Genomic DNA, 27,245 nt, shown 5'->3' on the forward strand with positions numbered 1-27,245 from the left:
TAAAATATGAGAAAACAATAGCATGCAAAAAGAAGAAGGTAGCTATAAGGTAACTATTATTACAAAAGCATAATTGGAACACAGGCGGCCTTATTGCTAAACAGCAATCTCTACCAGAGGAAATGAAATCTCTAAACTTTAGGCTACTATTATTATCAAAACTGTATAAAATACCTTCACAATACCACAGAATAATAACTACTTAGTAGCTAGCTAACAATAAGTACCTTCTTACAATAAAATTGATTGAAGTGGTTTCTCTCACTCATATATTATTTCACTCATATATTGGCAAATATATGAATACATATATATACCTATAACCTATAAGTATATTCTCTCACTCATATATTTTTAGTTTAATTTATCGTCGCTATCATAACATAACTTCAAATAAAGTTAACCTAACAATTAACAGCGTTTAAATAACTATTGATAAAGTCTTTAATGAGTGATAACAATAAAAATATTTTATGTTAAATATCCGAGCAAGAGCGTGTTAATAATAATTATGTCTACGATTTAATATGTCCCACTTAATAAGCGTTCATCATGCAAAGTACTAGAGGTCTGTAGAACTTTTTATAAACGTTAATTCATATTACTTATTATTCTCATTTACTTACTGGATCTCGTCTTTGGGCTAACAGAATATTGAGCTATTTCTTCATCAAAAGCCACAATCTTTAAAATTCATCATAATTTACCACACTTAATTTCTCTTATACCGCTGTAGACGTAACGATGTAACGTTATAGTTATGCGACGTTAGATTTCGATATTATGGAAACAACTAGCTTTACGCCCGCGGCTTCGCCCATGTTTTCAAAGGAAAACCCGCATAGTTTCCGTTCCCGTAGGATTTCCGGGATAAAACCTATCCTATGTGTTAATCCAAGTTACCCTCTATATGTGTGCTAAATTTTATTGTAATCGTTTCATTCATTAGGTACCTATGTAATATATTATACGGAATCCTATTAACATTTTGAATAATTAAAGAATGTAATAAAGTCGATTTGGTATTTATTCTGTATTTCGCTCCACACCTCATACATCACTAAACATAGTTACTACTGACTCCATTCTAATTTGGATTGTTTTAGTGATTTTTAGACCTATAGACCTGACCAAAGTCAATTCATGGCAGGACTTACGTAGAGCTATTTTTATATTCCATTAAAAAAAAATAGCAAAATTTTCGTTATATTATGCAAGTAAAAATGAAGGATCAAAATAAGGCAGACGAAGTATGGTGGCAAGATTACAGAAAACGGAATTCAAAGGAATTTTACAGCATTGAGATGATAGTTCGACAAGCGTTTAAGGATAGTTTTCGGGAATACGCCGACCATTCTTCAATTAGTGGTTTCCAACAAATGTGCAATGCGAATATTACACATAAACAAAGGTAGTATATTACCTTTATATAGTTAGGTGTATACCTAACTATATTATATAGTAATAATTTTTGAGACAATAGTGTGCACTGTGCCGATTTCGTAGATATTGTAATTTTATTTACTTCAGCTTTTTCCTTCTTTAAAATGACCTACATATAAAATATGAATAAACAGGATTTTGTAGTCCGTAAAATATTATGTATTAACCCAATATGTTTCATTCATATTTCATAATTTTTAAATTACGGTAAATATGGTATAAAGATGATTATTTTTCATACAAATATTTTTCTTTCTTCAGGTTAATCTGGGTACTAGGTTATGGCATTATGCTTGGTATAATGTTATATTTCTTAATATTTTACATCTGGATCGATTGCCTGGACAAACCCTTTGTTGTGACAATGGAAACTTCGACATACCCCATTTCCATGATTGATTTTCCCGCTGTCGCTGTATGCAGTGCGAACAGAATTAGTAAAAAGGCGCTGAAAACGTTTGCTCGTAGTGTGTGAGTTTTTCTTTATTAATAAATAATTAATATCATATTATTGAGTTTGCTACTGAGTGATACTATATACTCTGTGGCTTTGATTTTAATCCAACGTCAATGTATAACGGTGCATTTACATCAAACGAGCGAATGTTCATTCTAACCCCACTATGTCAAATTATTTTAGTGTAAACATATTCTTTCGTTGTTCTTAGTGCGTTCGAAAACATTATAATATGCGATGTTTACGAGTAGGTATACGAGTTTTCGTTTACACTAAAAGATCACGAAAAAAATGCTCTTGTTCTAGCTCTAACTCTATGTTCGTTTGATCTAAATGCACCGTTATATTATTAAAGATTTAGAAATTATTATATTCCTATAGATTGGAATTTTAATTTATTATAATAAATATACCTATGATTTAAATATACCTTTTTTTATAGTCACCCTTGGATGGCGAAACACAACGAAACTTTATCTGACGTGGTGGACTATTTGAGACAATTGGGCAGCTTTATCGACTTCTCGTATAATGAATCTTTAAGGAATCACAATTTCAATAAGCCGTTCGAGCACTTAATGAATACCACTTACAACGTTGTAGACATGATGGAGTCGGTAAGGAAGAAAATATAGTATGTATTATGTTATATATATGATACTCGATACATAGTTTATTACCCGCAGTTTCGCCCGCGCAGGCAAAGAAAAACCCGCATAGTTCCCGTACCCATGGGATTTCCGGGATAAAACCTATCCTATGTCCCGGGGTAAAAAGTAGCCTATGTCCTTTCTCGGGTATCAAAATATCTCTATACCAAATTTCATGCAAATTGGTTCAGTAGTTAAGGCGTGATTGAGTACCTAACAGACAGACCTACAGACAGAGTTACTTTCGCATATTATAATATTAGTATGGATTATTATGGTGAAGAAATATACATGGCTATTGACATTAAAAAGGACTTATCCCGCACGAATCACTTTCAATTGATCCACAATTGTCCCGCTGAACAATGTAGCGGAACAACTTCTCAATTAACCGATGTCAACATTGCAATTACCGCCAAAAGATGTACTTTCTTTATAACTCACTTTTTAAAAGCATAATATATGTTTCTTATTTATTATTGTCTTTATTGAAGCTTTTTAGTCATTTAGTCCTTATTAAAACTCAATTTAAAAAGGTTTTAGCCACAGAACTATATTTTACGGACATTATTTTTAAATATAATTAATTAACTTCATATTAATTTATTAACCTTTCTTCAGAATAAACACACAACGTTGCAATACATTATTAAATTTCATATTTTTAGATGTAGATAGGTACATAAACAGGTATATTATGTAGGTATATTGTACCTATGTTACATAACATAATAACAGGCTGTCTTGCAGCTTGCTCTTGAATTTTGATGTATTACGTAGGTACTATTGTTGTTTACGTGTCTTTTGTGTGTGTGCAATTCAGTGGTCATAATTATAATAAATGACAACATATAGCTTGCACCCTCATGTGACGAGATGCTGTTAGATTGCTTTTGGGCGAATCGCAAGGCAAACTGCAGTGAATTGTTCCAAGTCCTTCGCACCTCGCACGGCCACTGCTGCGTCTTCAATAATATACTCGATTCTTATGAGGGTGATTTAAAGTAAGTAAAAATCCATAATAAATTTGCATAATCGATATCATTGATAAACGGAAACTTGTAATTTCCCAATAACAACCGTTTTAAACGTAGAACAAAAATAGTCAATATAAACTTTGAACTCATATAGGTACATGAGCAATTTGCAATTAGCAAATGTATAATTTTATTTCAAGAGTACCCTGTAGGTAATATCGTAACTATTACATGAAGATTCGTCACATGTTTCTTTCTTTCTTTCTCATATTGCTTTGTTTCTTACAGCCAGACAATTCCTCGCAAACCACATCGTCAGACTATGCCAGGAATTCCCGAAGGTCTGAACATATTGTTGGACCCGCTCATCGATGACTATGCGTACTCCCTTTACAATTATTACGGTATCGAGGTACGTATATATAGGTTATACATCATATAGGAAAATCACAACATAGGTACTTATTATTAGTTATTAGATAGTTATAACTTAAGCTTTACGAGCTTAGGTCTGGAGTTTCACGCGTAGTGTTATGGTAATTACTACGGAAAAGATAGCCGATTTGCTACTTAATATATAATTCTTTATAACCATTATCAGTGCCATTAGTGCTTCGAAAATTAAAACTGTTCTAGAAAATAGTTGCTGAAAAATGATTTATTTCTTCTATTGCATAGGTATCTAAGCCTAAAGCGATAGATTTCGTACCATGACGTTTTCAGGTGTTCTTATTCGACCCAACCCACTTTCCGGACATAAGCAGTGGACGAGTGATCCACCGCACGGCCCAGCCCGGCCAGCGCGCCATGTTCAACATCTGGTCAACCACGCAGGCTGCGTCAGCTGAAGTGCGCAAATATTCTCCCAAAACGGTACTTAAAAATTGAATTTTGAACTTTCTCTCTTCTTTTGGAAGGTGTCCTTTTTAGTTTTGGGAAAATAAACAACGCCTTATAAAACTGAATAGCAGATGTAACATCTATTGTAATGAACGAAAACTAAATTGAACACCCTAAAAAATTCATCAGAAAAAAATTGTGCATACTATCCAGGTACCTATTATTATTTACATAACTAATCTGGAATAGAGATTAGAGTTACATCATCTCTAAAGTAAATAAATTATTTTGTAGAGTTAGTTCTTTCGCCTTTTTCTCCTTGAAAATAATCCCAAGGATCGACAAAACAATGAGGAGAGCTTACGATACAATTAAGTACTATGTCTTTATCAAAAAAAGTTTGTTTCAGCGCCAATGTTATTTCCACGACGAGCACAAATCTTTGAAAACATTATATTCATACAGCGCTTGCATAGTCCGGTGTCGACTCACAACAATGATGAATGTGTGTCGATGCATTTCGTACGTGTACAAATCGATGGCGGACACAGCTGATCGTATCTGCACCTTCGCGGATCTGCCGTGTCTCAATCAAATAAAAGGTGTTTAAATCCATATTTATGTTATAAACGTCTGTCTGACTGTTTGTGTGTTCCTTGTTTTCATAGATATGATTATAGCACCAATTTGGCTAGAATGCTTTTCCTCCTACACAAATAGCCTATTTTCTTGGGAAAACATATATTACAACGGAAAAGAAAGAATAAAAAAAACAAGAAAACGAAAAAGACTGAAAGGAAAAATCTTGTCTTATGTCATAAATTATGGGCTTTTTCTTCCAGAAAAGTTGCTATACCTATATCCAAAACAACCTACGGACACAGTCGGATTGGAATTGGAACTTTTAGATTCACTAAAATGTGATGATTGTTTATCCGACTGCCAACATACAAAATATTTCTCTGAATATTCCAAAGTACAGTTCGATAAATTGCATGCTCATGACATGATGTTTATAGAATATCTACGGTAAGAGTCTCAATTATTACTCTACAGCAGTTTTAGTAGGTACTAGCTTCCGCCCGCGACTCCGTCCCCGCGGAAAAATTAAGATTTATTTTTTCTACGTATTTTTCCAGGATATCCCCTTCTACAGATTTATTATATATGTAATAATAACTAATAAGATTCCTACTTAATTATATTATATCTGTGTTACAGTGTTAGTAGTAGTAGGTACCTACCTACTTATATCTACTTTTTTCTTTTTACTTAGTTAGGCTAGTAGAATACCAGAATACCTACCTATACTATATTCATAATAAAAAATGAAATTATAAGATTTAAGAACGAGAGCGAGTTTATTGTTTATGAAATATATTTACATACTTTTAAATATAAAATATGCATAATATTTTTCTCACACCGTAGAAACATGACGGGAAAGATATGGCTCTCAGTCTATAAAGGTTCCAGAGATGGCGTACTGAACCGCCTTGATGTTGTCTTCTACTGGTTTGAGATAATTAGTAAGTATAATAATATTTTATTTCCTAGTATTATTTTAACGATTTAACTGATTTATATAAATCTAGCTGTGCCCCGCGGTTTCCCCCGCATTGCTCCTGTTGCGTTGGTCTAAGCGTGATGATATTACTTATAGCGTAATTTTTCAAATCGAACCAAGTATTTAGTATTTATTAGTTTTATTTAAGTTCTTTAGATAAGCGCGTTCAAACAAACAAACTCTTCAGCTATTATTAAGTAATTAAGTATAGCTAAATCTTTTATTTCAGGTACCGTTGGTAGTTTCTACGGGATACTTATTGGATTTTCTATCATTTGTGTGACTGAATTTTTTTACTATTTTATACTTCGATTTTCTATTCGTTTATACCGTTTATGTGTAAAATAAAATAAGAATAGTCAATGCTAAGAGTCAATGATTGTACAATAAGTACATATTTTGTGCTATTGTCAGGACTTTTTGTGTTTATAAATTATAAAAATCTCGAAAATTTCCATTGTGCATTTGCTGAAATGGGACAATTTTATTCTAAAGCTATAGGTAATAAAAATTGGTTGCACCACGCTGTTGATAGCGATTATTTATTAATTCAGGTATTGTTCTCTAATCTCTATAATATCTTCGATACTAAAGTTCGATGAAACTCAAAATAAATAAACACTAAATAAAAACAACGAAGCGTTATTTTCTACAACCCTTTAATTTCTATTTGCCCACCTTTTGGGGTCATTTGAATAAAATAAAAAATAACGTTATAACTTAGAATATAATTATAATGCGCCAACAGCGTCAGGCTGCAGTTAGACGACGAGCGTGGTCACCGCGCGGCCGCGGCCGCCGCGCGGCCGCCCCGCGGCGACCGCGCGGTGGCTGTTCAGTTATAGCAAATTTATGTTTTATTAACAAGGACGTAAAGTTGAAATTAATTTTGAGTAACTAACTGCGCGGCGGCCGCGCGGTGGCTGCGCTCTCGATCGCGTGGAGGCCGCGCGGCCACCGCGCAGTTAGTTAGGTACTCAAATTAATTTCAACTTTACGTTCAACTGGAAATGGTCCGGGTTCGCAGTGACGTGGCTGAGCGCGCGGCCGCCGCGCGGTCACCGTACTTTCGGCGCGCGGTAACATTCCATGTCATATAAACGCGCCCTCACGGGTCAAGGGCTTAGGCAATGACTAAGGAATCCTATGGACAGGGCATAATGTTCTATACAAACAACTGATTATACAAATATCATGCATTTCGATACCGAAATAATAAAACGAATACTGTCTCTTTCTAACTAATGAATATTCTGCTAAGTGAAAATATATGACTATACGTCAGTCAGTTCTAATTCTATACCGTTTGACATTTGAAGTTAGCTCAAATACCTACTGTGGCCGGGCGCCATTTTATGTTCTCGTTATTATGATGTACATGCTCTGTCATTGCTCCGTAGTAAACATTGAAAAATATTGAATATTTTTGTGATTGTGACAAACATTTGTGTCTAAAACATATAGAGTGGTCAAGGACAAATAGTGGCATAATACCAAAGCGCAGTATTGTGGGATGTGGCTCCGGAAAGAATGAAAACTAGAAAAGTTTGTCTTTGCACCGGTATGTATACGTTTTGACTGAAATATTAGTTATTACTTTGCTGATTTACTTATTTTCATGTAGGTATATTGAATTGAGGAGTATTCACAGACTATGTTCAGTGTAAAATTGTTACCAAATATAGCTTTATTTTGTATATTTTCGTTCTAGTAAAATAATGAATTTGGGTGCTAGTGATGACTTATAATATCGACATCAGCAAAATGTTCGATGAAGACGTGCGTCTCCCAAGGCTGTGTCATTAATCTTAAGAATAGTTGCTTTGGTGAATACACTTCCAAAATAACAAATTAATTTTGCCAAGAGCAGCAGAAGGAAAAATAAAACACTTAAATTTACCTAATATGAATTTTAACTTAAGTAAGATTAATCGCTTTTATAGTAGGTACTTTAAAAATGTATTTATAAATAAGTCAGGTCAGGACTAAAATTATAATAACCTAAAAATTCATTTTTTGAAGGTTACCAAGAAGTGAAAATAGAAAAGGAGAATGGTTAGAAGCAATTGAAAATGAAAATATCAAGCCAAATGTAAAGGATATAATATCATAGTATATTCCCTACATTTCCCCGAAAGTGCTTTCAATAGAACAATGGATGTGATTAGTCTGCATGATGATGCTATACCAGTATGTCTGCCGCTGCATTCACACAGGGTGAGGTTTTTATCTGTAGACACGTGATGTCTTCCAATTTACTTTTGGTCTTTTTATTTAGATTTAGGGCTGTCATTTATAATCTAACGTTTCTCCTATTTTGAAGGAGGCCTGTGAACAAACTGAGATGGTTTTATATGATTTTTTTGAGTACAAACTTGGGTGATATTTGGTTGTTGAAATGTTATTGACTGAGGGAAAGTGCAATTTACTTTAAATACATGGGGTGTTTTAAGTTATTTTTCTATTCTTTATAAATTTATATTTATAAAGCATTTCAATGCCATAAAACCAAAAATATAAATTCAAGTTCCGCTATTGTAAGCCCTAATGTTGATATTAATTTCAAACCATCAGCATTGCCCTTTTAATTAAAATGTATTGCATTTTAGTTTAAATGTAAAGTGAACAATGCTAGTTAATGTAAACTGTGACATTTCATTTCCAGGTACCAGTTGAGCCTCAAATCCCGAACTCAAAAATGAACAGAGTGTATCTGAGTGCATTCCAGGCTACACAAAATAGTTTAGCTCTATAATTTTCTCTATTATTATATATTATTGTTTTTTTTGTCTATTATTTATAAATAAATAAATACAATTACTGTATATTGTGTTGTTCATCGTAATAAAATACTATTATATACCTATATTAGTATATATTATGTTGTTTCATTATATTACATTCCTCAAAACTGAAATTACCAAATTGTAAGTCTACCGTAATCCTTATATCGAAGTCAAAATTGAACTGGATTTATCAAATTATACAGGGTTAGCTATCTTGTCCGGCGAGGTTGCTGGTGTTTTACAAGTAACCCTGTATAGGTGTTACCGTCACGAGCAGCCATCGTCATACTTAATTTTATTAATTGGCATTGTCATTTTTTCCATTTGTAATTTTACTTCTATGTTTTGTACAATAAAGTTAAAATAAATAAAAAAGAGTGTGTGTTTATGTACACGCGTTACAAGTTACGCGCCAAAAGAAGTATAACTTCAAAAAAAATATATTAATATTATTTTTATATCGATAAACATAATAATGTTTATCGATATATTCTCGGCACTAAACACCGCCATGTTTTGTTACAAGCAATATGGCGCCGGCCACACTTTTTTTGTAGGTATGTCACTTCCATGTGATTCCTTATTCATTGGGCTTAGGTCAAGACTCAAGGGTCGTCTTTCGTGGCGCTAATTCTTTTTATCATCTATGGCAACACAAAATAGAGTAAAATACATCATAAAAATTTGTATTAAATTTTGTTTAGTAAATTTTTTTTAGTTAACAATAAATAAATGCAACGTTGGGAAATTTTGCATCTTCGTCAAATGCCTTGTATTCTTAAACATGATATTTCTTAAATTAAAAAATTAAGAGCATTTGTAAATGCTCTTAATTTTTCAAATACCAAAGTCCTGCTTTGTCAAATACCAAAACTTACTCTGTGGAAATTTTTTAAATTAAATATTTAATGAATAAAATATTTAATATATTAATATCATCTTGATTAACCTTATTATGTCTTTAGTGAAATATTAATAAATTGTATATAATATATTGTGTTGTATGATTACGCAATAACTACGAAATGTTACGGCGCATTTCTAACTTCTCAAATATTTCCATTTTCCAAGAATGCGCGTCATTTATCTGTCAAAAAGACCGTGGCAAAATTGGACAAAGGCAAAATTTTGCAGTCGCAATTTGTTTTTAAATAAAATGTCCGCAAATACGCCTCCCGGAGTGAGTGATGGTGAGTTTCTGCTGTGTTTGCTGGAAAAGTTATTAAAGCGCGATTATCAATGTTTATCTTCGGTTTTAGCGGAAGAAAATAATGAACCGTCTAACCCGCCAAATCCGATTGAAGGTTTAGGTTCTAGAATCCGCGATTTAGATGTCGATACTATTCGAAGATATTTGGCCGAAAAGCTCGGTTTTTACGAGCCAACTGAGCCATCAGAAATAGTTTTGGATGAAGTTTCTTTAGATGGTGTTGTGAAGTGGATGAAAAATGAGCGATGCCAAAATGTTATAACTTTATCTGGAGCTGGTATTTCTACATGTAAGTATTTTTTTCATATGCCTTATCGTTTAAAGACTTTCTCAGTGTCTTTTAAAAATATGTACATGATAATAATGTAAAATTTATATACATTTTTTATATTGTTTACATTCATAATATTTTGTTTTTAGCCGCTGGCATTCCTGATTTCCGAAGCCCTGAGACTGGTTTATATCACAACTTACAAAAGTACAATCTCCCCGAACCACAAGCAATATTTGAGATTAATTTCTTTCGACAAAACCCAAAACCTTTCTTCACACTCGCAAAGGAATTGTTTCCTGGAAACTTTAAGCCAACAGTTTCACATTATTTTATAAGACTATTGCATGAAAAAGGTAAATATGAGATCATTATTTTATTCAACAGTCTTTACTGATGTTTTTTCTACAAGTTTAAATGGCTAAAGATTGAAAGAAATGACCATCTTTCTGGTATGGTGTACATGCATATTATCACATTGCTTTTTAATAAAAAATTTCCATCATTTTCTTAGACTATAATATGTATCTAGTTACTTGAATGTTCAAATTTTTGTCAGCCTACAGAGAAGCTAGTAACAAAAATATATTTGTAGACTATTGCATTTTTTTTTGCTGCATGTTTTTTCACCTCCAGTATTCCATTAGTATGTTGTTTCATTAGGATGTTTGTAATTAGTATATTTTCTCTAATTACTTTTCTTTCAAAATCATTTTCATAACAGTCTTGTGTCTTGTGTAAAAACTAAAAATAATTATTTTTTCCAGGATTACTATTGCGTCATTATACACAAAACATAGACACACTGGAGAGAGGTGCAGGTATCCCGGACGATAAGCTGGTTGAGGCTCACGGCACATTCTACACTTCTCATTGTCTTGATTGCCATAAGGAATATTCACTTGAATTTATTAAAGGTACTGTGATGTTCAATATTTTTTTTTTTTTTTTTTTTAATTAAATAAGGTTGCTAATTAAAATAGCACCTTATACAAATTACAATCTAGCCTACAAGACTAATAAGTAATTTTATGTTAACCTAAATTTCTAAATAACTTATTCTAAGAGAGTGTCCATTGTCACTTGCTTAGTGTCTGTTAAGGGGAAGTAAGTCACTTTGCTCGTGTGCTTTGGTATACAGATAATTGTCACTGTTCACTTTTCACTTATCACTACACTAACTCAAAAGGTTTAGTCCTTTTTAGTCTTCGCACTAGGTCCGTGGTGTCAAGGAGCTGGATAGCCTCAACATTCACGTGATGAGGAAGTCGATGTTGATGAGCTTCTGCATGTTTTTGAACAATTTTGTCCACGGTGTCCACTTTTAGGTCACGGTGGAGGTCACCATTACGGATGTACCATGGAGCATTTACAATGTCTCTCAGTACTTTATTTTGGAAACGTTGTATAATGTCAATGTTGCTTTTTTTGGTACAGCCCCACAGCTGAATACCATACGTCCATACTGGCATTAGGACTTGTTTGTATATGAGTAGCTTATTATGTATCGACAACTGGGAGTATCTTCCAAGAAGCCAATACAATTTCTTATAGCGCAAGCCTAATTCTTCTCGCTTCTTCTTGACGTGAGCCTTCCAGCGTAGCTTAGCGTCAAGCGTCATACCGAGGTATTTCGCCGTGTTAGCATAAGGTATTTGTTGGCCATTAAGGAGTATCGGGACAATCTGTGTTCTTTTGTTTGTAAAATTTATGTGAACGGATTTGGATTCGTTCAATCTTATCCGCCATTTCCGAGTCCATTCGTAGACCTGGTTCACAGCTTCTTAAACTTTATCTCCTGCTTCCTGATAAGTAATGCCTGTGGCCATGATAGCAGTGTCGTCGGCAAATGTTGCAGTAATGTTTTTTTTCTAATGTGTATGTGTATGTTCAATATGAAATCAATAATTTTTCTTCTACGCTGGTTCACAATTGATAAATGGCTGCCAAAAAGATAAAATTGTATCAAAATGTATCAGTACAAATAATTACACCTTGTCTTACTTTATTATGATTTTTTGAATAATTTAATCTTTTCATTAAATTATTATTTAAAAGAAATCTTTGTACTTAGTTCCATATTAAATATATTTTACAGAACAAAATAACAAAATTTTTATTTATATTTTATTAGTAAATTTATTTTCATGTATAAAAAAATTTCAGAGCGCATTTTCGCCGACGAGATACCAATATGCACAGAATGTCCAGGGGTTGTGAAGCCAGACATTGTGTTCTTTGGCGAAAGCCTGCCAGACAGATTCCAGAATTGTCTACAAGAAGATTTCCAAAAATGTGATATGCTCATCATCATGGGTTCGTCACTTGAAGTGCAGCCGTTTGCGTCACTCATTGATATGTAAGTTCCTTTATTTTATATGTATTACTACCTGTTGGTCTTAGCGTGATAATATATAGCCTATATTACTTGTGGATAATGTAGCCTTCAAATGGTGAAAGAATTTTTAAAATCGGTCCAGTAGTTTATGAGCCAATTCATTACAATCAAACAAACAAACAAAGTTTTCCTCTTTATAATATTAGTGTAGACAAAAAAGTATAGATAATACAAAAAAAAAGTTTGTAATGAGAGGAATTTTTTTTTTTCAGTTCAGTAGTTGCAGAGACTTATTGTAGAAATAAATAGATTGAAAGAAAGAATTAATAAACACTAGCTTGCCGCCCGCAGCTTCGCCCGCTTGTTCTAAAACCTAATAAATTAACTTATGTTTTCCTTAATTAATAAATGATTCGTTACAGGGTTCCAGAGTGGTGTCCGCGTCTGCTCATCAACCGAGAAAAGGCTGGTGCGAGGTCACCCATCCTCCGCCTGTGGGGGCTCATGCACGGAGGCCTGCAACTCGATGAGGACTCGGTTAGGGATGTGGCAAGACTCGGAGACTGTGATGAAGGTTGTCAGGAACTAGCTGACAAGCTTGGGTGGGGGGTGAGTATCTACTATCTACATATTTACATTTTTTCCTATAAAAGAGATTTCAAAAATTAAACTCCTAAGTAGGTAGTAGGTACTGTTTTATGTAGTTTGTTCCTGATTGTAGTAAATATATTTTAAACTCTTTTGTATGTTATATCACTACATATTATCAAATAATTTCATTCAACCTGCATAAGATCTATATCATCTTATCTACTTCTCTCTCTCTAATTCTCTTATCTAATTTTCATTAATATAAGATTAATGTAATAAATCCGGTGCTTAGTTGTATGCTCATTCATAATTTTTTTGAAATAACATTTGAGATTTATGCATCCTAAACAAAACAATAACATATATCTTTTTATCTTAATACCCACACAACAATTTCAGGACGAGCTACGAGTGCTAGTAGCTAGCGAGCACAAGAGGCTAGAACTGCAGGGTGCGGTCATACACCCCCACCCTCCAACCCTCCCTTCCACGGTCACCGAACCTGTACCAGGCCATAGTGCTGCCGAGCCGAAGCTATGAATATGAAACAAGTGTATACCTGTGTTGCCAAGTTACATAGTTTGATAGCATTCAAATGCTGTATAAGCGAGAAATTTTTAAGAATAGAAAGAATTTGGTGTCTCTTAAACATTAAACCGAAAGAGTAGAATAAATTCGATTGCTCTGACAGGATCACGGATGGCCGAGTGGTTAGGCGTCGCGCGAAAGACGCAGGTTTGAATCCCACCTCGAATTTTTTCTATTCTTTATAAATTTCAAATTAAATAGTGTCAGTGTGGTGTGAGATATAAGTTATAAGTTACAAGTGTTTTTGTTGGTGGTTCAAGTGGTATGTTGGAAGGAAAAATATGTATGAGCAAGGTACAGTATGATTTAAACTTAATGGCAGCTCTGAACATTGATCGATCCAATGCGCAGAAAATAATTTTAGATATCAGTGGGATGCCATTAAGTTTAGATAGAACTGTAAGTAACTCGAAAATGAAAGCAATATATTTTTATTTGTCTAAATAATCTGCCTAAATTCTTGTAGAAAACTATAAAAAAAACATGGTTTATGCATAATTTTACAACTTGAATTAGAATACTTAGAATGAAATATGAATCCACTTTGTATCTTATATTAAAACAAAGGTTCAAATTAGAATTGATAAATAGCTTTTGTCTTGCTCACACTTATTTAGATTGTACTATTCTTTCTCTTTTCTGTACTTAAATACACAAGAGAGAAGGAAGTATGATCAAAAAGGAAATGGCGTTAAATTTGTATACTGTATGTTAAAGAAACTGTAAAATTAAATTAAGTTGAAATGTGGAAGAACTATTAATCCATACTAATATTATAAATGCGAAAGTAACTCTGTCTGTCTGTCCGTCTGTCTGTTACTCAATCACGCCTAAACTACTGAACCAATTGTCATGAAATTTGGTATGGAGATATTTTGATACCCGAGAAAGGACATAGGCTACTTTTTATCCCGGGAAAATGACGCAATCCCGGAAATCCCACGGGAGCGGGAACTATGCGGGTTTTTCTTTGACTGCGCGGGCGAAGCCGCGGGCGGAAACCTAGTTTCTAATAAAAATAATGTTATCGTAATTAATTATATTGAAATGTTAATTTTTGAATTTTGATTTATGTAATACTAAAATAGTTAAGCTAGATTATTCGACTATAAGTACATTTTTCGTGTTTTCGACCTTTTGGGTTTTAGATCCTTAATATGGAGTACATGCACCTAAAATTAAAATGCAGAATAATGCAATTTTTCTAATATCCCTAACACAAAATGTTTCTTGAATAAATATGAACAACTGAATATTGATATGCATTTTAAATTTGGTGTATGGTTCCTGAGGGTTATATTTATGGCTAATATAAGTCTTAGGATTAAATTATTTGAATTGTTTCTATTCTATATTAATATTTGCAATAATTTCAAATATTTATCGAGTCTATACATACAATGTATGAATAAAAAAAAGTTTAAAAATATTGCTATAGTAGATACTGTTCAAATAATTGCTTATTTTTTGTGAATTTGGAAATAAATAAAAAATAAATAAATAAAAATTCTTTATTGACAAAAAGATTTTACATTTTGAAATATTGAAGTCTCTGACTCCCAAACTAGGTAACTAATTATAAGCATGAAATTGTAATTTTTAGGTCAGAACTATCTTCTAACAATCTGCTTTAGATATAGTAAACTGTTTATTACAAACCACTTAAATTAATTTTATTTGTGTGATATTTGTGTTTATGTGGGGTCCTTAAGGTTTAAATAATGTGTAGTTTTATTGGCATAGTTTTAGAATATTATGTGGGTTCATCCAACACGGTTTCCATTTTAATTAAGCTGTGTAACATTTTTTAAATATTTAATTTAATGTAGAAACAGAAATTTATAATAACAATTGTTTTTGTGACATACTACAGTTATGTTTGTGACGTTTAATACCGATTGTGCTATTTCAGCTTTTTTTAGATTTTTATATAGTGCACAGAAATACACTTGCACTCATTATTATATTAAAAAGTTTAAATAATTCCAAGTAATCAACCCACCCTATAGATAAACAGATTTTCATAGAAAACAATACATGTAGTAACTTATTAAATAAATAGGTTACGATTAAGTGCTTCTGTTGAGCAGTTAAAGAAAGGGTATCATTTAAGATTTTAAGCTATCACCAATTTAATTAGTTTTGTGTTTCTTAAATAATAGGGTTTGTCCTCAAAATGGTAGATCTGTCACCAAAATGTAGTCACCAAACAATGCAAAATCAGTTCCACAATAAATCACCTAAAATCCTGAGATATAAGGTCTAGTACCAAATAAATGTTTTTGTATGTATTATAATAGGTGTGTCCTAATAAGTTTTAAAGCAAACTATTTTAAAGAGATCACCAATAAATCATATTATGTTACTAAAAGTTAAAATAATCAATATTTATTCTTAAAAATAATAACCACTGAATAATCAGCTCTGGTTTAATAGCTGGCTAATGGTTAGCATAATTGTAGATAAAACACTTAATTAAAGTTAAAATAATCAATATTTATTGTTAAAAAACAATAATCACTGAATAATCGGCGCTAGTTTGGATTTCGAAGGGCGCCCCCTTTTTCTTTTCTGGCCGATAAGCACAATTTTTTTGCGTCTGGTGGGGGGTTGGCCAGCTTTAAGCGTATGGCTAATCCGATAATATGTTTGCACGTCATGTCAATTTTTAAAGTGCGCCAATTTGTCTCCGCCCCTTTGATCATTTTTTCATTCAAATTATAAATTGATGTATTAAATTGATAACGAATACTATTAATTTATTATCTGAACGAAATAAAATGTTACTACTGTATAGGTGACAAAATATCAAATAAAAAGGAGTCGCAGTCAGGGATCTATAATCGATTTATTTGGTGACAGATCTACCATTCTGAGCACAGAGCTATTATTTAAGTAACAAAACTGTTATTATAAGAACGAAGTTTATATTCATGTAATGCAATATAATTTTATTGGTTATCGATCTCTTATTTTACACATAATATATTAACATTAATTTGATAATTCATTCCTGGGAACAATTTTTGTTTATCTGAGAACGAAAATATTTCGTGGTGATAGATCTATTTATAAGGTGATACAACTTGATGACAAATATAAATTTTGGTGATAGAAAATATAGTTCCCTTAAAGAAACATACATCTAAATAAATACAGTTCCTCTAAAAAAGTACAGCAATTTTTATTAATAGTAATAGACGTTAAAATATTATACAAATACATATTAAATGTGTTGAAAGTTGAAATTCAGTAGATTATAGAGTGTAAAATCTAAAAAAAAATAGACTATATTTTAAATCGAGTTTTAGAGCTAATTAAGCATAAATTCTTTTCACTTTATTCATATTTCATAGTACCTAACATCAAAATAATTATTGATATTTGATATTTAAAAAATCTGTATAATTTTGAATTAAGAAAATTGTGTAAAATATACTATGTATTGTTTTCTCTCTTTATGTGGGACTTCTCTCAAAATGAATAAACTTAGTATTATCTATGCTTTTTTAGAAATAATCACTTCAAAAATGCTTTTCAATTAATAATATTAACAAATTATGAATTATTCAGAATCCAGTTATAAAGCATTTATATTGATAACACACGTGACTTATGAAAATATTCAAGCAATATTGTATTTTCATTAGATAAATTAATAATAGTTAGTAAATTAGTAGATAGTATGAGAATTTATTTATTATTTTTGTATAATATAACTTGTGCTTATGTTGGAAGTTAAATTAAATGTTATCGTGTATGTGCTGTTTTATTTTACCTTATTCATTTCATTTATATTACATGCAATTTACTCAATGAATGTGGCCAAAATATCAATTCCTAAACAAGGAAGTAATCTTGGCTTAAAATATTTTGATTAAGGACGCTATAACGTATTTTTACAAAAACACGCTGTTTTTCGGTACCATTTTAACTTAAAGCAATTACACGTGAGAACATAGTAATATCTTAATTTAAAGATAAAATATTCAGCTCTACGTTCATCTTATAAAAATTGTACGACGTCATACAAAATTGTCGCTGAAATACGTTTTTTCCATCACAATAAACGCATAAAATGCAAAAAAATGGGGTCTAAACCGGTACCATTTTAGGAAAATTAAGAGCCTAATCTATCTTCTTAACTATATCTTATTGAGGGATATATAGTCCTTTATATATGGTGTAATTTTTATGAATCTAAATCAAAATTTTATTTCAATAATGAGCTAAATTAAAAATACTTGTCGATTTCTTCATACATTTTGTTCTCGCGGTTCGTCAGACCGCGCTCAGAAGCGCTCTTGGAAGGACGGGTGTATCGCTCCTCGTGCCAAAAATAAAAACGAAATAAAAAAGATTATTGTGCGTGCACTGTCTTTTTCGTGATTTGAAATATTTGATACTTTATATGAGTAAAGTTCTGTATAAGTTTCATATTCCAATTATTTGTAATTTAAAATTATGTTTTTAAAATTACCTTGCCTGAGATCCTCTTTTTTATGGGTTGTTGAATAGATTGGTGGGGTAAAACAATTCAAGATGGCGTCGACGAAAATTTGGCTTTTTTTCGTGATGGGTGTCATTTTCATGGTTTTTGGGGTAGCTATTACCGAATATGAGGTCAAAACTGAAATCCAAGATGGCGCCGACGAAAATTTTACATCTTTTCGTCATAGGTGTCATTTTCATGGTTTTTGGGGTAGCTATTAACGAATATGAGGTCAAAACTATAATCCAAGATGACGCCGACAAAAATTTTACATCTTTTCGTCATGGGTGTCATTTTCATGGTTTTTGGGGTAGCTATTAACCAATATGAGGTCAAAACTGAAATCCAAGATGGCGCCGACGAAAATTTTACATCTTTTCGTCATGGGTGTCATTTTCATGGTTTTTGGGGTAGCTATTAACCAATATGAGGTCAAAACTGAAATCCAAGATGGCGCCGACGAAAATTTTACATCTTTTCGTCATGGGTGTCATTTTCATGGTTTTTGGGGTAGCTATTAACGAATATGAGGTCAAAACTATAATCCAAGATGGCGCCGACAAAAATTTTACATCTTTTCGTCATGGGTGTCATTTTCATGGTTTTTGGGGTAGCTATTAACCAATTTGAAGTCAAAACTAAAATCCAAGATGGCGCCGACGAAAAATTTGACATCTTTTCATCATGGGTGTCATTTTCATGGTTTTTGGGATAGCTATTAACGAATATGAGGTCAAAACTATAATCCAAGATGGCGCTGACGAAAATTTGACATTTTTCGTGATGGGTGTCATTTTCATGGTTTTTGGGGTAGCTATTAACGAATATGAGGTCAAAACTAAAATCCAAGATGGTCGTCGAATTTCAAGATGGCGTCATGGTAATACTGTCGCGTTATGGAGCAAGGCGGCGATTTTGGTATCTATGAATCTCGCCCAAGAAGTTTCACTCCTGACACGTTTTCTCGGCACACACGTTCTTTTTTATTTTATTTTCTTTGTTTAAATGTTTTAGATAAACTTTTTTTTAAATAAAGTTTAGCGAATATATTTAAAGAATATATTTAAAGTTAATAATATCTGTCAGAATATTAACATTATTGCCACAGAGTTGCGTTTTATATTAAATTTCTAAATATGCATTTCAATGTTCTTTAAAATTGTTTTTTTTTTTTAAGACTTTCTACAAAACTGTGGTTGTTAACGTTTTTGTTATTTTATTTAAGTTTACTTTAAAGGAGTAAGAAAAATATACCTAATTATCGACGGTTACATTGGGGATTTGGTAATAGCTGTCTCAAAAACTTTGAAAATGACACCCATGCCGAAAAGATGTAAAGTTTCGTCGACACCATCTTCGATTTTAGTTTTGACCTCATGTTGGTTAATAGCTACCCCAAAAACCATGAAAATGACACCAGTGTCGAAAAGATGTAAAATTTTCGTCGGCGCCATCTTGGATTTTAGTTTTGACCTCATATTGGTTAATAGATACCCCAATAACCATGAAAATGACACCCATGACGAAAATATGTAAAATTTTCGTCGGCGCCATCTTGGATTTTAGTTTTGACCTCATATTGGTTAATAGCTACCCCAATAACCATGAAAATGACATCCATGAAGAAAATATATAAAATTTTTGTCGGCGCCATCTTGGATTTTAGTTTTGACCTCATATTCGTTAATAGTTACCCCAATAACCATAAAAATGACACCCATGAAGAAAAAATATAAAATTTTTGTCGGCGCCATCTTGGATTTTAGTTTTGACCTCATATTGGTTAATAGCTACCCCAAAAACCATGAAAATGACACCCGTGACGAAATGATGTCAAATTGTCGTCGGCGCCATTTTGGATTTTAGATTTGACCTCATATTGATTAATAGCGACTCCAACTCCTTGAAAATGACACCCATGACGAAAAGATTTCAAATTTTCGTCGGCGCCATCTTGGATTTTAGTTTTGACCTCATATTGGTTAATAGCTACCCCAAAAACCACCCACATTTGCAAATGTGTTTGCTACTTAGGAAAAGTTCAGATTTAAAGATATAGGTAATGTGAATGTGTGGTAACGAATTTAATTTATTTCATTCCGACTGTTTCTCGAAATAACATACATTTACTAAGAATTGCATACAATGCCGGGTTTAATATATTGCCGGTAACATAATATTATGTATGATAATAATTCTTAAAAAAGTATTTTATACATTTCTTAAAAAGCTTCGATATTGTATACAATAATACAATTCATATTCAAATTGTTGTTAAATAGTCACACTTTTTTAAGTTGGTTGAATACACTAAAATACTTATAAGGATCGTACCTACTAATAATAGTAACAAAATGAATTTTTAAAGTTCCCAGTAATCTTCTGGAATCAATTTCAATAAAAATATAAAAAAAAAAAATAATATCAAGTATGAAGATGGTCTATAAAATGGAATGCGCTATGTTTACGTCTTTTACGTGAGCGTGATGTTCCCGCGAACCACGTGGCGACGTTAGATACCTAAATTTGAGTAACGCAGATTTGTGACAGCGTCCTTAAGCTAGGAGGTAACTAAATTAACGACGAATATTGGTTTTAATAAAATAAAGAACAAGCTTACTAAATGTGGGTTGTGGTTAATCCATTCAAATATTAAAATTCTAGCCGTCGACTAAATTACTAGGTGAGGTACTAGAAAATAAGAAATACGCGGATTTAGTAGATAGTTAAGGTAATACATATTATGTACAAACTGAGATAAAAGCGGACTAGGTATGTAGATACGCGTAAAAACACGTTCCGTCTGAAGAGTGAAGACAATAATTTAACCCTACGTTCACACGGTGCCGGTGTCGAGCTTTTCTCTACCTACCGAATTGGTTTTTTGCAGGATTCAATTTAGTAGTACATAATACATATATTTCAAAGTTCAATGAATGAGTTCACACATGCATTTGGTTTCAAGACGGCAAAAAACTGAATCTTCCTGAAGTTGAGATCTGATTTTGCGACTACAAAGTACAAACCGTTTCGGCCGCACTGCAAAATTTCAGCATCCATGCATTTGATAGGTATTCTATCTTCGTCTTACTACGGAGTACTTGAATGTGTACGTTAGGTACTATGTTCGTGAATCGTTTGTGTAGAATATATATTTTTATGTAGATAACTCGGAATGGCTCTAGACTCTAGAGCCGTTAAGTGCGCTTATAAAAAAATGCCAGTAAGTGCGCTTATATACCGAAGTCAGGTTTACGCAGTTTTTCGTTGATGTAAGTATGAATTTCAGAGATATACAAAGGTTGAATAATTATTAGATACCAATATTTGATAGCTAAGTGGGTAAAAGAAAGCACAGGTGTATAAAATAAAAGACATATTAATTTAACATAAATCTATTTCATTACAAATTACAATATACAATGAGAAGTTTATCTTTTAGATGATGTAGTCACAGACTTAACTTATAAAATGTAAATAATTTAATAGTAGCTGATCCAAAAGGTACTGTTTTAAGGCACTGAATTTAGAATGGACGCCATAAGTTTATAATTTACAATTATCTTTAAGAGCACAGCACAGGTACCGCCTATCCTTACAAAGGCTAAATGAATTAATTAAATGTAAATACATATGAAGCTAATGAATAATTAATTCTACAATCCACTTCAAGTAGCAACTTAATGTCACAATTAGTATTATAAGTCGTACATATTGTTAAATTAGAAATAAATGCTAAAATTACTAGAAGTACCTGTCTCCTAAAATGACAAATTTGAGTTTAATAACTTTTATGTAAAACTAGGACACCTTACATTATCAATTGTAACATTCTTCATTATACTTAGGGCTGATTCAATCCTTGGTTAAAACTTATTCATCGAATAACGTATTAAAGAACCATTTCAAAAATGTATTCTTATTGTCCATATTACAGTTTACAGGTGACATTTTAAAATGTTCGTGTAATACTTTATTGGACGGATAAATTTTAACCAAGGATTGAAAAATCGCCCCTTAGTTCATTCTTTATAAACTTTTTACTAAAATTGATTTCTATAATGGGCGGTAGTTTTAAAATAGCATTTATTTTGAAGTGAAACTTCTTAAGGCGCGCGGAGAGTAAAATTTCAAGATCGCGTCATGGCAATAGCGTCACGTCATGGAGTAAGTCGACGATTATTATGATCTTTGAATCTTGCCAAAGAAGTTTCACTACTGACACGTGTGCTCAGTACCCACGCTCTTTTATTTACTTATTACACCAACATTAAATTTTCATTTTAACATTTAAAAAACTCGAAATAATATTGACTATAAATAAATGAAAAAGGTGTCCAGACTCCATATTTCTTTACATAAAAAAGATAAATTGTATTTCTTCATTCCTTAGCATCCGTGATGCCCTCTGAGCTGATAGCGAACATGGCTTCCGTCTCCGGCAAGCACGGACTATCATATATCTTGCACACCCTGTTATCTCCTCTACCCTTCCGGAGGTATAGCCTGGTGGTTGAAGCGTGGGCTAGGATGTGACCTCCGATGGGTTTCTTTGTGTCTGCGTTGAACACTCCTACAGAATCCACTTGAGCGACCACTTGGTTGGTTATTATTACTGCTACGCCGAACTGGAATAAAAATCGTTATTAATACAAAATGTAATATTAGCAATTATATAAGAAAAGGTTTTATACATCATCTTGTAACAAAATTGGTCGTAATTTTTATAATAAAAATCGAAATAAAAATTAATAAAAGTAGAACAAACTGTGTTTCTTTGAAAAATCTATGAGGTAACAATACAAAGTAGAAATTATCAATGATGTAAATTTTGGAAAATTCATATCTTAGAAGTTAAGTTTATTTGTCTGTTGTGTTGTCTGTTGGTGTTACAAGTGACTAATTTTCTGTATATTTCAGAATTCTTCTGGACGAGTTGAACTGCCTTAATAATTTCTGATTAATCAAGTTTTTTTTAACAGGAAAATATCTACAATATCTTTATGTATAAGTAGTAAGAACATGTTCCCAAAAGTTGCACATCTTCATAGCTTATGCATTATTCTCTCACCTCATCAGCCAAGCGTAGCAGCATCCTCATAAATCTTCCAAGATGTTGCTGTCTCGGGTTTAGCTCTCCGCGACCAGAGTAGTCTGTCCGGTACAACGCTGTCACACTGTCCACTATAAGGAGGGAATACCTGAAAAAAAATAAAAAAAATTATATTACAAATAATTAACAAAATTGGTTACTTTGTACATAATGACCAGAGGATGTAAAAATAGCAACAAAATATACATTTCTAACTATAGATATATAAGAAAATGTGTAAACAAAGTTAAGCAAGCTTATGTTTATACAATCCCTTAAAATTAACTACATATTCCAAAATTCTCATCACACAACACAAAACACCTCCATTTCTAACTACCTTAATTAAGTTTACACAGTACCTAGATTCAGCCATCATAGCGCAGGCCTGCACCAACAGTTGTGTCTGATGATCAGTATTATAAGCTCTAGCGTACGCCACATTGTCCAACACTGCAGCCCCTTCCATCCCGTACCGTTGTGCTACGGCTAACAGTCGCTCTGGTCGGAATGTGCCTTCTGTATCGATGTACATGCATTTACCCTCGCCGCCTGATTGCTCTATGGGCAACTGAAATGGTTTTAAATGTGTTTTTAGTTAACTCTGTACTATGAAGTAGCCATTTGGTTTGTCTTTAATTATATGCAGCAATTAAATTACAGTCTTTTTGTTTGGAGGAGTTTTAAATACATGTAAATATATAAGAATGTGCAGGTGAAACAAACATATGACTCAAAAAAAGTACACAGGTCTATCTACAAACACAATGTTAAACATTATTATACACCTACTATAGCGTGTCTAGAATTTTGAATGAATTTAATTGAACTATATTTCTTAACTTAAATTTTACATGACATACTATTTCAATAATTCACAAAACATACTTGACAGGTAACAGCAAGCGTGTGACATAGCTGTGTCTTGCCCGTGCGGAATTCACCAAAGATTTCTGTGATGGAACCAGTTTCAATGCCACCTCCGAGTAGCCTGTCTAGTTCCTTTGATCCTGTCGTCAATTGTATTATCTCAGCTCTGGAATGTGAAGTTTATTATTTAATTTCTAAATATTATATCATAAGATTACAAGAATGACAAGGGATTTAAAACAACATTCTATTAATAATTGTAGAAGTAATGCTACAATGGTTAATAATTTGGGGGCCATCCATAAAGTACGTCACACTAATTTCATGAGTTTTTGAGCACCCCCCCCCCCCCCCCGTCCTTGTCACAGGTGGTCACATTTCTAAGACCCCCCCCCCCCTCCCTAGTGTGACGTCACATGTTTTGCAATTTAACATTGAAAAATTATTAAATTAAAACAGCAGTTTCAAAATAGTTTTATTTCCATAAGTACTTTTTTATGAAATCAACATAATATCAAATATTTGAAACAATAACAAAAAAATAAACTAATGAATAAATATAAATTGTCCACAAAACAATTTAAACCGTATTGCCCTAAAGATAGAGTTGGACATATTTTTTTAGTTTAATTTATATTTCAAATTACGCGATTAGTAGGTACCTCTAGATTTTGAAATGTGATGTCACGAAACTTAGGACCCCTCCCACCCCTTGTCACACTTTGTCGACCCCCTCCCTCCCTCTTTACGTGTGACGTACTTTATGGATGGCCCCTTGGAAGTATTAGTTTGCAAATTAGTTTCTTTATTAATTGAAATTGTTGAGCTCATTAAATATTTAACGAGTGTAGAAAATATTATATAAGCAGTTTACCTTGGATCAAGTAAGACAAAACTTGAATTGGATAAGCAGTTATTTTTTTAAATAAGCCCTTATGGATCTACCTTTTTTGATGAAACTCTGTAGCTGTAGTGAATCCCATAGGCACAAGTTTAGAAGCCTCTGCCAGTATTTTGTCTGCTTTTGCCTCTGAAATGCCTTTTATAGTTATCAACCATTTTTTAGGTGCATAAGCAACTGATTCCACAGTGTGATAACCAGCTTCTTCTAATTTTTTTATATCCCCTGATGTAATGCCATTGCCCTGAAATTTTCAATGAAAAAGTGTTAAATACACTTCGATAATAATTTCACTTAGATAATAATTTCTCTAATACCAAAAAATACAAGTTCCTTTTCCTTTTTAAATGAGAAAATAAAGCGCAGAACATACTTAGCTAAAATAATTTCCAGATTCCAGAGAGTAGAAATAACTGGAATAAGTTCAAGAATGTATAAGACATGAACATCCAATTGAACTCTACTACGCCTTGTCTTCCTTTATTAACAACTAAATTACATAAAAGATGTAATAATAAACTCTTACCTCTAGTTTACTAATAAGTTGCGGTCCACAATCATCTAAATCTTCATCTAAAGTAGCAGTTGCTGCAGACGCTGTTGCAGTCATTGTTTACAAATATCACCGAATCATTTACTGCAGCGATACAAACGATTATAATATTGTTTTAATTATAAATATAATCTGTATCTCTGTAGTCTGTAATATAAAATCTACAAAGTACAAGGACAGCTTCAGGATAATAGTTAATAAATTCAAAATATATAAACACAATGCATGTTTCGACTTGGTTTCGACCTGCTGTAAATGACACTTGACATTTAATAAAAAAATGACACTAACGATAAAAAAATAAATTTCGACAATTTAATATTATATGACCGTCTTTCTAAATATTAAGTTTTAGTTTTGTGTAGTAAAATTGTTACTTTCTAAATAAATTTAATCTAATTTTTACAAAAACACAAAAATCTGACATTTCCCGCCAATTCTTCCACCACATCTTCCACCACAGTTTATACTATTTATTAAATATTAAAATTCATAGATAAAGATAAGTCTTCTTTATCTATGAATTTTTTAAATCTTTATAGGTATTTTAATTATTATAATGATCTAAGGATCATTAAGGCAACTGGCAAGGTAAAAATAAATGAATGAAATAACCAAGAAGCATAAATCTAATACACTGGAGAATACTCTAATACTCAGTATGAACAACTAACCTGTCACAAGAAAATATGACCTTGAATGACGCCTGTATGTTCCTTCATCCCTTTCACACCAACTTGCCAAGTTAGGTGTGAAAGGGACAAAAAACATACAGGCGTCATTCAAGGTCAACCTTCCCGTGACAAGTCAACGTTCATAGTGCAATCTCCAGTGTATTAGATATAAGTTTCTTGGAAATAACAATAATTAATTTATATTGTTTTAAATTACAAGAAATCGTTGGAGTTTTTTAATTGAAATATTTATATTTACAAGATATTTATTTCTTTTTTTTAATACCATACAGAGATGCTAAAAAAATGTTTATGCACATTTTCATGGTCGTTTGTTACAATTTCTTAAATCCATACTAATATTATAAATGCGAAAGTAACTCTGTCTGTCTGTTACCTACTCAATCACGCCTAAACTACTGAACCAATTTTCGTGAAATTTGGTATGGAGATATTTTGATACCCGAGAAAGGACATATAGGCTACTTTTTATTCCGGGAAAATTACGCAATCCCGGAAATCCCATGGGAACGGGAACTATGCGGGTTTTTCTTTGACTGTGCGGGCGAAGCCGCGGGCGGAAATCTAGTACCTTATATACCTAATATTTTATACGTACGGTCAGGCAAACCAAATTTAAATGATTAAATAAAATTCGTTTGAATGGCGCGATTTACGTCATTAGGTATGAATAGGGGGTTTTTAGAAGGTATTAATTTAACTACTCGTATTTTGGATAGTGAGTGAGCATATCACTGAACCAAGAGGAGACGGTGCATTTTAATTGCCCAATGGGACCTTTACGCAAACTCAAGCAAATGCAAAATCGAGTGTTTCACTTTTCCAATTTCACGTTCAATTGCTTCTTTAAGATCAATCGTTTCAAAGCTTGCTGCTGTCTGCGTTTTTACAAATTAGGGTTAATTTAAATATTTGAGTCTTAAG

The 27,245-nt window shown here is 32.5% G+C and overlaps 3 protein-coding genes and 1 long non-coding RNA gene across 5 annotated transcripts; 3 read left to right on the forward strand and 1 right to left on the reverse strand.

Annotated features, from left to right (window-relative positions):
* The first annotated feature begins 1,223 nt into the window (after nt 1-1,223).
* Nucleotides 1,224-6,282, forward strand: LOC123699913 (sodium channel protein Nach-like). The gene is made up of 10 exons (XM_045646961.1): nt 1,224-1,411; nt 1,705-1,914; nt 2,343-2,517; nt 3,406-3,554; nt 3,816-3,939; nt 4,251-4,400; nt 4,777-4,969; nt 5,210-5,396; nt 5,799-5,896; nt 6,164-6,282. The coding sequence occupies exons 1-10, from the start codon at nt 1,224-1,226 to the stop codon at nt 6,280-6,282; spliced, it is 1,593 nt and encodes a 530-aa protein (XP_045502917.1).
* Nucleotides 6,283-7,459: 1,177 nt separating this feature from the next.
* Nucleotides 7,460-8,759, forward strand: LOC123699744. Its single transcript, XR_006752557.1, has 3 exons — nt 7,460-7,495; nt 7,957-8,151; nt 8,600-8,759. It is a non-coding gene; the product is annotated as an uncharacterized LOC123699744 (long non-coding RNA).
* Nucleotides 8,760-9,695: 936 nt separating this feature from the next.
* LOC123699747 (NAD-dependent protein deacetylase sirtuin-2-like) lies at nt 9,696-14,509 on the forward strand. 2 transcript variants are annotated; one of them, XM_045646762.1, is made up of 7 exons: nt 9,699-9,910; nt 9,980-10,219; nt 10,351-10,557; nt 10,969-11,118; nt 12,368-12,560; nt 12,962-13,148; nt 13,530-14,509. In XM_045646762.1, exons 1-7 carry the CDS (start codon nt 9,793-9,795, stop codon nt 13,668-13,670), a joined length of 1,236 nt encoding a protein of 411 aa, XP_045502718.1. In that variant the 5' UTR covers nt 9,699-9,792; the 3' UTR covers nt 13,671-14,509. The 2 variants fall into 2 exon arrangements, with proteins under 2 accessions (XP_045502717.1, XP_045502718.1); XM_045646761.1 differs by having other exon boundaries at nt 9,696-10,219.
* Nucleotides 14,510-22,481: 7,972 nt separating this feature from the next.
* LOC123699843 (DNA repair protein RAD51 homolog 1) lies at nt 22,482-25,862 on the reverse strand. Its single transcript, XM_045646883.1, has 6 exons — nt 25,600-25,862; nt 25,118-25,317; nt 24,191-24,338; nt 23,665-23,873; nt 23,282-23,411; nt 22,482-22,838 (listed from the first exon to the last, which is right to left on the reverse strand). The coding sequence occupies exons 1-6, from the start codon at nt 25,681-25,683 to the stop codon at nt 22,593-22,595; spliced, it is 1,017 nt and encodes a 338-aa protein (XP_045502839.1). The 5' UTR covers nt 25,684-25,862; the 3' UTR covers nt 22,482-22,592.
* Between the last annotated feature and the right edge of the window lie 1,383 nt (nt 25,863-27,245).

The sequence above is a fragment of the Colias croceus genome, chromosome 18 (genome assembly GCF_905220415.1).
Source record: "Colias croceus chromosome 18, ilColCroc2.1".
NCBI classification, from domain to species: domain Eukaryota; kingdom Metazoa; phylum Arthropoda; class Insecta; order Lepidoptera; family Pieridae; genus Colias; species Colias croceus.